Below are 11989 nucleotides of genomic sequence, written 5' to 3' on the forward strand. Positions count from 1 at the left end.
TGAGGAAAAGGATTAAGCTTTGATTTATGTTAGAAATGGTTATCAAGATAAATAATAATAAGAATAAGAAAGCAACCGAAGTGAAGGTGGGGATAAAGCCTAATCCTTGTGTAAGGCATCATCTAGTTCTACTTCCAATCCTACACGATTCCGGATAGATGCAGACGCATCCAGAGATGTTTTGCACTTGTTTTGTAACTCCTTCAACCTGTCAACGTCAAATTTATGCTTCTTGAACAGTTTCCTTTGCCTCGACAGAAAAAGCCTCTTCATTAGATCTTGATACGTGGGATCTCTTGAAGTCAAAAGGAAGTAAGCATAGCCCATGACTATGCCAGTGGCCGTGGTGAAAAATGCAATCGGTTCCATTACATCCCATGAGAATTCCCAAAACGTTAGCCGGAAGAACAGTCCAACTTGTACCATCGCTAATCCTAGACCACTCCAAAGGATGCGCCGAACTTGCTTATGTGCTAGCACATCAATTTCTTCCTTCTTCTCCTGCAGCCTCTTTAGCTCATCTCTTATAGGGTCATCTTCAGGAGTCAAAGCAAGAGGTACTGCTCTTCTAATTAGATCCACCACCTACAAAATGCAAATTCAGTCTGTATCCTTCACAATTAGGGTAAAATGATAAGGCAATTCTTAATGAAGTCAAATATGAACGTTGGGGAAGAAAAGAACAGCTGCATAAGTTTTTAAATACATTTGATATAAAAGCAATTTAAGATGGGTTGGAAGTGTAGGAGCATTTCTAACTTTAGGGATTCATATCCTTCTAGGAGCTAAAGTAAAGGAGTTCATAGTCATGACTGCAAGGGAGAAATTGGGAATGGTCTGGAGTTATTGTAAAGAATGTGGGGTTTCCATTTTTTTTTTGGGGGGTGTTGTTGAAGGGGATGACGATAATGCTTATGCATCTCATTTAAATAAGAGGTCAAGCAAAACTCAGTGCAAGGCTTGAAGTGAGGTGCAGACAAACTTGAAAGAGGCTACCAACTAAACAATTTGCCTTGGACAAAAAGATACCATTTATCTGGCCTAAGCACAAGGTATTGACATGTCAAACAATTTATTGAACAACGCATTGACTGAAGGTGGTCATCTGCAGATAAGTAATGGTGCAAAAATGCAAGGATGTAGAGCAATTATATGAGATTTATGGGTTCATAACCACTGGTTGTTGCAAAATTGGGTTCATAAGCATGCTCATCAGTCCTTTTCATAATAGCAAATATTTGGGCATGAGATGCTATTTCCAATATATACAATACAATTACACTCAAAGTCTTGAAGTGATATGACATGATGATACAAGGAGAAAAGATTCCACCTTGATAAACCAAAATGAAGGTCCACCAAGATTAATTGTTCTCATTGATTTTAATTTAAACAGAAAGATTTCAATGAGTAAAGAGGAAGATGATAAAGTACCGAGTTAATGGTTAGATATAAGCATAAACCTCAACAGAATCCAACTCTAATCCTTAAAACCTCACCAGTTACCATCTTTCTATAAAAAAAGAAAAAGGAATAGCACTTGTACAAATACCAGATGACTTTTAGGGTGCGTTGTTGATGCATAGATGAAGACTGGAGACGAATCTATTCTTAAACAAGCACATGAAAGAAATAACTTACCCCCAAGGATTATAGACAGGACAGAAATGTATTACTTTTGGTTAAGACATAATATATTAATAAGGATCAGTGACTAGCTTCATGCAGGTTTTTTCTTTTACAAAATATTTAAATAGCCTAATAGATGCCCATTTGTTTTATTTTACTAAAACGTAATAAAAAAAGTAATCTAGTGTTTTCTGAAGCCTAACAGCCTAGTAGAGGGAATTTATATTTCATTCGTTATATATATAGCAATTGAGTTGGGTTGAAAGTGCAGGAGCATTTCAAACTTAAGGATTGATATCCTTCTAGCAGCTAAAGGAGGTAATATTCGTGAATGCAAAGGAGAACTGAGGGAATGGTCTGGAGTTATTGCAAAGAATATGACCCTTTTTTTTTTTTTTTTTGGGGGGGGGGGGGCAGGGGTGTATTTGGGAAGGAGATGACAATAATGCTTATGCATCTTATTTAAATAAGAGGTGAACCACAACTAAGTGCAAGGCTTGAAGTAAGGTGCAGACAAACCTGAAAGAGGCTACCAATTAAACAATTGACCTTTGAAACACGGCATGGTATTGACATGTCAAACAATTCATTGCACAACACAGACACTGAGGGTAGTCATCTGCAGAAAAGCGATTATGCTACAGATTCATGCATGAAACAAATGCTTTAAACGGCTTGGACCTTATATATGTTGTTACCGGATGACTTTGGGGTGACTTTTGGGTGCGTGTGTGCATGTCTGATGCATAGATGATGACTGGAGTAAATGAGAAACATTACTCCCCCACCTTGGATTATAGACATGACAGGAATGTAGAACTTTTGGTTAAGGATCAGTGACTAGCTTCGTTCTGGTTTTTTCTTTTCCTTTACAAAATATTTAAATAGCATAATAGATGCTCATTTCTTTATTTTACTAAAATGCAATAAAAATAGTAAACTATTGTTTTCTAACACCTAATAGCCTAATAGACCAATTTTTTTTTGGATAATTGAATTTTATTACCCAAGTAAGCAGAAATCTGCTACTGAAAACCTCTGTACATTCTATCACATGTTCAATTAAACCTGTACAAAATAAAAAAGAAAAAAAAACCTATACAGTAAAACTGATTCGCCAATCAATTCATAACTGCTATTCCTTACATCCCTATGTTAACAGCAGCTCCCTGTAACCTCATCTGGACAATTTCTTTGATTTAGCTCAACAACTCTTGCTCGCTATGATGTCTACCCCAAATTGCCTATGGTTCCTTTCCCTCCAAATCCAGTAAATGCAAGCTGACAAAGCGAATCTTAAAATGATTGAGACCAAAGATCTCCCCTTAATCTTTTTACTTACCCACTTCACACTATCAGTCCGGTTGTCCAATCTAATAGACCGAATTTGTATTTCATTTGCTAGATATATCTAGAGAGAGGCACTCACACTATTGTAAAACTACCTTACTACCTCAGTTTTACCCACTCCATATGAATAATATTTTAACAATCTAACGGTATTAACAAATATTCAACTACTGAATTGTTAAAATGTTAAATCCTACAAAAAAATTGATTAAAGTGTGTGTGTGTGTACATAAGAAATGATATATGCTATATAAAGGCATTCAAGACAACAGTTGAAAATAATGGAGAGACGAAGGCAAAGGCAATGACAATGACAAATTAAACATTAGAACTGGAATTAAAAAGAATAAAATGAACTTGATGGGGCATTCGATTGGTAAATCCATTGCCAAACATTCTTCACTCGATTATCAATCAAGAATCACGGATTGGATCAGAAGGGGGAGAAAAGGAAATGCGTTAATATAAAGAGACAGATAATACAAGAGAGTAAAGGTCAAAAGAGGGAGGGCACCTTATCAGGATGAAGATAAACCTTGTCGCGGAAGAGAAGTACGACGCCTGCCTCATCGAGAACGCGTGCAAAAGCGATGGCCTCGTCCAGAGATCTCGCAATGCCCATGCTCTCGCAAGCCTTTAACAACTCCGAGTAGCCGATCACCTCTTTGCCTTCCATCCCTAGCTTGGTCTTGAGTGATTCCACATTGACAAGCCTCATCAGCTTCTTGGCCTCCCCGAATGTTACGCTGTCCACTCCTGCTCCTGCCTTTTTGGAATCAGAGGTTGCATTGGCATCACAAGATGAAGAAGAAAACCTAATTTTTGTACCGCGGAATACTAAATTGGTTCCCAATGTCACTCCACCCAACAGCAGCGGGTTCGGCGGAGGAGGCGGAAGTCTCCTCCCAACGGCCGCAGACACACCCTGCTTCAAAGCCTCGCGCCACCACAACCTCCTCCACATGCTTCAATATATTTCTTACTCAAATTTAAAATGTAGTGTGTACGTATTTTTTAAATATGCATATGTATGTACGTATATGCGTGTGTCTCTTCTGTTGGTAGTTTGAGTGATTCAGTTTTAAATCAGATGAGATGATAAAGTGAGGCTCTTCATTTGCTGGTCGTAAACTCCTAGGAACAAACAGATCTAGCTTTTTCTTTCAATAAAAAAGAAAGTAAAAAAAACCCTTCTCTTTTTTTTCCTATTATAATAATATGCTCTATGGTCAATTAGAAAATAAGTGCATTTGGGTGCCCAAGTTTTGATCCCACCCACCGAACAGGGTGCAAAATCCTGTTGAATAAGTCATGAGCAACGGTTTAACAACAAGCGTAAGAAATGGATGAGAAAATGGCAAATAAAAAGAAATATCCAACGATGTCCTCTCAATAAAAGAGATGAGAGAGAAGGGGGGGGGGGTAGTCTTACCTTTACGAGCACGTCCATAGGTAAAATGAGTAGACACTTGGTTGCTTTCAGGGTCAACAAAGGGGAAGAAATCCATAGGTAAAATGCGAACACGCCTACTTACAGGGTCAACAGAGAGAAAGGAAAGGGTTTTTTTATTCCTGAGCTGATTAACTTTTTTAATATGCTATTTATATATATTTTTTAAATTGATACAATATCAAAGATAATAATGTTACCATTTTTAACATTTAATTCAGATTTTAGTACTAAATGAATGAAAATTTATAATTAATAATTGACTTTTATCAAATCAACTCTAAATTTAAATTAAATCATATCGTTATATTTGACAATGAAACACAATTGAAAAAACTTATAATTAACTCTAAATTTATTTTATTAACTAAATTATAAAAATTCAAACATAATAATACTAATAAATAATTTTCATCGAAAAAATCTTAAAAATTAACATAATTACATTTGAGTACAAAATATATAAATTTTGTTAAACACAATATTAAATTAGACAAAAATTAATAGATCATATTAGGAAAAAACATTAAATTTAAATATCAAATGATATATTAATAATTTATTTGATCAAAATATTTTTTTTGAATTATGAGAACCATATGTATACCAATTTTTCGCCTTGCCATTTTTATTTCTTATAAAAGTACCAAATAAAATAAAAATTAAATAATAGACAGGATAAATTAAAAGAAAAGACCAATTTTAAAAATATTTAGAGATTTAAACAATTTTTCCAGATTTAAAAAAGATAAACTATTAAAATAATTATTTTTATTTACCTTAATTATATTTTAATTTAATTATTTATGTTTAAAATGATTAATCACTTACGTTATCGTTTTGTTAGAAAATAACATTCAAATTGACATTTAAAATCCATTTAAAGTGTCGTATAAAATAGTTATAAGAGAGACAACGAAGTTTAATAGTAAAATAACCACTTTATAACAAAACGATAACATAAATAACTAAAACATAACATTTCTAACATAAGTGACTAAAATATAATTTAAAACAAACAAAAATGATTATTATTATAATTTATCCTCTAAATCCCTAAATATTTTTTAAAATCGGCTTTTCCTTCTAATTTAGCCTAATAAATCGACGCAACAATACAACATTGACTTCTGTAGGTCTAGAAAAAAATTGAGGAAACCTTGGACATTGCCATATATCTAACCGGTCGGCGCCACGTTTCACTGTTTCACAATTATCCATATTATTTTATAATTTCACACAATAGACAAATATTAATTGGATTTTCTTCAATTTTTTAACATTACACAGAAAATAAATATTAATTCGGATTGATCTTATTCTCAGTGTCTTGCTTTTGAAATTGTTTTAATCAATCCCTTCACTATCTTCCAAAACCATACCACATTCATCAACCCCAGCACCGGAGGTACAGTGAGCAAGCTGTAGAACCCCAACGGAAATATCTTCTTGACCTGTTTTATTCATCAATTCACTAATCAAATAAAAAAATGTTTGGGGTATAACAGCCTAGTAAAAATCAACGAACAAAAAAATAAATGAAAAAGGAAACATTTTTAAGTAAATATATAAGCTCATGTACTCGAACACTCACCTCATCAAAGTGGTTAAACATGTGGGCAAAAAAATAGATGAACAGAAAAATCCTTGCAATCTAAAATCATCACAAGTAGATGTCATGTCTGTCTGTCAGTCGCGCGACGTCAATAAAATGGAAGAGAAAGCAAGCAGAATATCAACAATGTCATAAGACATCTGCGACGAGAGATTGATGATTCCTTTTTCCTTTTTTCTTCCAGGACAAAAGAAAGATTGATGATTCATCCAAATATAAAGTCAATATTTTTCATTTTTTAAGAAAACCAAGTCAAGAATTTTATATTAAGGGGTTGGGACAAAAAGTGGTCGATTAGAAAGACTGATGATTCATCCAAGGACTGAAGCCATGTCATTAGATGAGCTAAATGGATGCAGAGGGGTCCTTACACTTTTAGCAAGTTTTGCATATTCTTATTTATAAAACACGCCCTTTATTTATATAAGCAATGTGCTTCCTGCCAATTTTTCTCATTCCTATCTTTAATGTTAATGGACCAACATGGAGCACAGAATGCAGAAAATTAACAATACGACAATAGAAAAGATCCAAGATTTGAGGTATGTGCATCAGTACCAACCACCCAAAGAACAATGCAATGCCATTGTAGATATAAATGGTAGAGCTTTTCCGACCAGCAACATCCAAGTACCTGGAATTGCAGTCATAGTAGTGAGACAATGTTGATGAACAAGCGAGAAGAAAGATTTAACAAATTTTAAATTGTTAACTAACCATCTTATATTTACAAAAGGTGTTGTGCTCTCTGAAAAGAGAACCATTAATATGTAAATATGCCCTTGACTGCTCATGAGGGAGAGAGAAATTGAAAACATGGATAGCCCATGGTGCAAGACCTGACAGAGATAGGAAATCAACAAAATGAACCACTTAGTGGGTGTTTGGCTAGCTTCAGGGAGAGTTTTCTACGGAAAAAGCATAAGCATTGTGTGTGGCTCTCAGATTTAAAATTTTTTAGATTATGTGGAAAGGTCATTTTGGCATTCAAACAAAGCTATACACTAGCATGGAACCACATGAAGTCAGCTATTAAAAAGATACTATATTTATTTTAAAATCATTATAAAATTGATTATTTGTAAATAAATAATGTGTCACAACATAGTTCACTGGCAGCATATAAACCTATTACACATCTCTTGCTTAACATACCTCGCCAGAACTCTACAATTGGGAGTTTGGGACAACCCCACCAAACAAAATAAACCTGCCAAATACCACACTCCGCCCATGGCCACATATGCCAAGCTCACTTCCATGCATACCCAGCTAAAGGATAAGCATTGTATAACTTACGCATATTATAAATAATTACTAACATTCCTCAAGCTTTGCAGTAATAAATATCATGAGCATATTCCATTGGCGAGTACCTTTCAACCTTTTCAGGCATACCTCAATGAAGGTACAATTATATAAGTAATTAAAAGTTTTTTAGGGAAAAATATTGTGCGATGTTCAAGCACATATTTCCAGGAACTTAGCTTTTAATGCATACTTCTACTTCTCAAACACTTAACCTACGAGACATGCTTGCTATTCTTAGACACAGCCTTCAAGGCATACTTCGTCTTCTTCGGCACTTAGCCTTTAAGGCAAACTTTGTCCTCTCAAATACTTAGCCTTCAAGGCACACTTCAACTTCTCAAACAACTAAACTTTTCAAAAACAAAGCCTCTTCAGGCACATTTAACCTTTTTAGATAAATAGCGTTTCCAAGAACACCTTGCACATTTATACTTGCCTCCAAGGCTTCATGCATTCATACGTTGAATGTTTACACTTTGCCTCTAAGGCCTTGTGCGAATTTCACAAGAACAATCAAATCAAAAACTTCGCAAAAATTTCCTCCAATTTTACGAAATAAAATAGGCAGAAAATTTTCTACACAGAACTTGCCCACGACATAGAAACTTCACTAATACTTTTTGTCTCAGGTAAGGTTACTTTATAGCCTTCCCTTCAACTGAGGGCAATTGTTACACATATCCTCACTTAACATACCTTCGCCAGACCTCAACAATTGGGAAAACTCCACCAAACAGAATAACCCCGCCAATCACCACCCTCTGCCCAAGGCCACATCACACCAAGCTAAACCACTCTGTTGTCACCACTCTTTATCCTCGTTACATCAAATCACATAGCCACTCTAATAAGGCACCCACTTTGAATAACAAGCCCACCAATAAAACAAGGACACATGGCTTATAAGTGTTCCCCTTAAATACTCCCCTCAAACCTCATAACGAGAGAGGACCAATCTATCTACTACCACTTCTCTCTCTTGACTAAACTTCTTCCAATCTTTCCTCCATAACCCACTTACAATTCTCAGCCCATTGAGTGAACCACCTCCAACCTCGTTGCCACATTCTTATATTGTATCAACAAAACCCTTAGTTTAGTAAAGTTCAGTTTTTTTTTTTTTTTCATATTTTTCATTTATTAGAAAAATGTATATTACGTTAAGTATTTTATCTTCTACAGCACTAGAAGAGATCTAATTGAACACCAGATTTTTATAAAAGATCTAGGCCAATCAAATCCTAAGCATCCAATTTCGAAACGAGCATGTCAGTTGATCCAATATTTCAAGGAGAGAGCAGCAAAACACCAAAAGCTTTTTTGAAGAAACACAATTATTGGTTAAGCAGATGTTTTAAATTAAATTGCTTCTGGGAACTGAGACTAATTCAGAGCAGTAATATAACCTTACAAAACAATAATATAAATAATATCAGGCATGATTCTCTACTTACATACTCCAGACCTCCTAAAGCTGGGAAATGCCAAAACACCATTGCCAAGTCTGATAGAAAATAACCAATAGAGAACTGTACAAGAGAATGATTAGGAAAAACAATAAGAAATATGTTTCAAGTTAACCATCAACAAATAATACCAAGCAAGTTACAGGCAAAATTGAAGGAAAAGAAAGTCATCATGATCAAAGTTTAGCAAATTGTAAAGCAGCATTAAACATATTTTGCAAACCGCATACCATTAAATTATACAAATTGATAGTCCAAATATTAGTCATCTTATAGACTAATTTGAGCTCCCGAGGCTATGTTAATCAAAGGAAAAGAATAAAACCAGGCAATCAGTTCACATATTGATAAAATTGTAGCTTACCCCTAAGACCATGTTCGATATAATAGAGCTTCTATTCACAATCAAGTCATTACTGGAATCCTCGTTAAAAAGATCTGAGAATAGTAGGAGGTAGAGAGAAGCCCATGCTGCAATTAAAGCATGGAAAGTTGAAAATCCCCTGTACAAGATAAGGCTATCTAGATCAAGGTTGCAAAGAAATTTAGGAAAGTAAATTATATTTTGAACAAACTTTTATACAAGAAAAAGGAAAAAAAAGAAAAGAACATAGGACAAAATTGCACCGATTGTTCCATTCCATTTTTTCTTTATCACTTAGTTTTCCATATCCTTTGAAACAAAAAGGGCTGATAAAACCTGTTATATCATAGACCTGCAAGAATAAAATCGAACATATTTAGAACTTAAATAGAGGGAGAGAGACTATGTCAAAACAGTATTAAAAGGCTGTTACTTAGAATCGAGGGTTAGTGTCAGATGCAATACAAGGATGCGTCCAACATGGATATACTAAATCTTTTAAAGTTTTTCCATATATTTAGATCATCATATTTTAGAAAAAAATGTAGAGTCTTGGTAACGTAGTTAAAAAAGACATATAACTTATACATTGCATTAATCTCTAAAACATTTCAACTATAAAAAATACCAACAAATAGACCCAAAAAGAGAAGGGAAATTACCTTTACTATATAAAAAAAGAAAGAACGAATGAAATTATTATCCAGCTACTCAATTTACTTCTAAAGCTAAAGCCCAATTATGATATTTAATGATAGAATTGTATTATGTTTCCAATGCATGATTCTTTTGTTTGGAAAGTTCAAATACTCCCAGTGTAAGAATGTCTGAATATGAGTATCAGAAATTAGATAAATATATACATTCTGTAATATAAAAGTGAAATGTGAATTCCATCATACTGATGACAAATCTAATACTGCAGTTCTAGGCAGTCCTAAATATATTAACCTAAGATAAAGTGGTTTAAATCTAATCTTCAATTGATTTCGATAATTTCCCCAAATAGTCCACAAACTTTGGCAACTTAGAACAAACCTAATAAACTACTCCAACCTAGGCATGGACAGCAAATGTAGATATGGATAACTTTGACCCAAAATTCAAAGATACAGGTCCAAAAGTGGAACCACTACCAGGGTCTTTTTGTGGTCAGTGTGAAGCTGTCTTATCCTAAGTTTCCCAAACCTTTTTTATGATTCATTTGAGGTTAGAATCTCGGGACGGCAGGTCTTTTATGAGCGTCAGCACAATTTAGTTGCATCCTTGTTGGTGCCAAACCATTTTTTTTCTCAACCAACCTATTCTTCCTCTCTGTTTTAAGGTACTCTTCACAGCCATTCTCTTCCTATTCCTAAATTCTGGATAAAATAAATGGTAGAAACTGGCCGAATAGGATTCTAAGCAATTTTATACAACCATAACTATTACCATTGCCAGAAAAAAAAAGCTACCTATGAAGCTAATCTATCAACAAGATTTAGGAAAAAAAAAATTTAAGTAACACGAACTAGAGAAGGCTGAGGATGTTTTACCGAGTACCAAGATTAGAGTGTATTGAATTTATAAAAGATGGAAAAGAAAACGAAGATTAATAAAAGCAATTGAATTTGACCGAAATCTACGAAGAAGAAAGAGCTGAAAGAAATTCCAATCCACCAAAAATGTCGTTGATAAAAGCAAAAGCATATTGGACTACTTACTAGTTTGCAGGTGATGATGCCCCAAAAGCATGATGCTAGCCAATAAATTTCTTTAGTTGAAAAGGAGGGCGAATCCTCCATACTGCTGGTAAAGAAAGACAGGGTAAGACGAAATTGAATCAAAGACATGAGCAAACCTATCAATCAGAAAACAACAGTTGGAAAGTCCTGTTCAAAACTAATAATTACCATAGGGTATATATAAGAACATCATACTAGTAACTCAACCAAGTAAATTGAACAACGGTTTAGCAACAAGCATATGAAATGGATGAGAAAATGGAAATTAAAAAGAAATATCCAACAATGACCTTAAAATTTTTCGATAAAAGAGATGAAAACAGTAACAGAGACTTTGAAAAAGAAAAAGATAGCAGACAGAGACGGCCTTACCTTTACAAACAAATCCAAAGGTAAAATGAGAAGATACTTGGTTACTTACAAAGGAAAGGTGGGAGAGGGGGGTGTTGGCGGGGAGGTCAGTATTTTTAGTGCCCGGTTCAGTTGTTTTTGTATGAGGTTCAGATTTTTTAGTGTCTAGATTTTGGGTCTAAGGATTTGAAGCTTGGGGCTTGTGTTTAGGGTTGGGCTGGTGTTATAAATTAGAAAAGTCATGTCACCGGGTGACCAGAACATAATACTAAAGTTTTCATTAATCTTATAAATTATTAACAAAGAATTGAGGATGAGGTTTCTTTTTAATTGAAATGGATTTTTTTATAATAAATCCAACAAGCCAACTCTAGGCCATTATTATTTAATGCAATTAAAATAGTGCATGGTCGGCAAAACATTCTAGTAGCATATAGATTGGATTGGATGGATAGAAATTGGGTATGGTGATGGTCCATGCTAGGGCCTCATCAGTCAAATCAAATAACACTAATAGACTGATTATTATTCCCTAATTCCCTCCCACAATTCCAAATGGGTTTGTGGGAATGACAATTAGTTAGAGGACAATAATTTTCGATTATAATTAATTTAATCTATTTTGAGTTTAATTAAATTGGTTTGAGAGATTGGTTATCAATTATTTAAATCTTTAATCCAACCGATTGACTTAATAGTTAAAAAAACATTTTAAATACATTTATATTT

At 34.2% G+C, this 11989-nt stretch overlaps 2 protein-coding genes across 2 annotated transcripts; both read right to left on the reverse strand.

Annotated features, from left to right (window-relative positions):
- LOC108480702 (calcium uniporter protein 6, mitochondrial-like) lies at nucleotides 1–4577 on the reverse strand. Its single transcript, XM_017783779.2, has 3 exons — nucleotides 4412–4577; nucleotides 3494–4276; nucleotides 1–585 (listed from the first exon to the last, which is right to left on the reverse strand). Exons 2-3 carry the CDS (start codon nucleotides 3941–3943, stop codon nucleotides 100–102), a joined length of 936 nt encoding a protein of 311 aa, XP_017639268.1. The 5' UTR covers nucleotides 3944–4276; nucleotides 4412–4577; the 3' UTR covers nucleotides 1–99.
- Nucleotides 4578–5578: 1001 nt separating this feature from the next.
- LOC108480283 (uncharacterized) lies at nucleotides 5579–11391 on the reverse strand. Its single transcript, XM_017783218.2, has 9 exons — nucleotides 11331–11391; nucleotides 10889–10973; nucleotides 9449–9537; nucleotides 9186–9324; nucleotides 8810–8884; nucleotides 6762–6883; nucleotides 6603–6678; nucleotides 6024–6083; nucleotides 5579–5883 (listed from the first exon to the last, which is right to left on the reverse strand). The coding sequence occupies exons 2-9, from the start codon at nucleotides 10967–10969 to the stop codon at nucleotides 5752–5754; spliced, it is 774 nt and encodes a 257-aa protein (XP_017638707.1). The 5' UTR covers nucleotides 10970–10973; nucleotides 11331–11391; the 3' UTR covers nucleotides 5579–5751.
- Between the last annotated feature and the right edge of the window lie 598 nt (nucleotides 11392–11989).

The sequence above is a fragment of the Gossypium arboreum genome, chromosome 8 (genome assembly GCF_025698485.1).
Source record: "Gossypium arboreum isolate Shixiya-1 chromosome 8, ASM2569848v2, whole genome shotgun sequence".
In the NCBI taxonomy this organism is placed as follows: Eukaryota; Viridiplantae; Streptophyta; class Magnoliopsida; order Malvales; family Malvaceae; genus Gossypium; species Gossypium arboreum.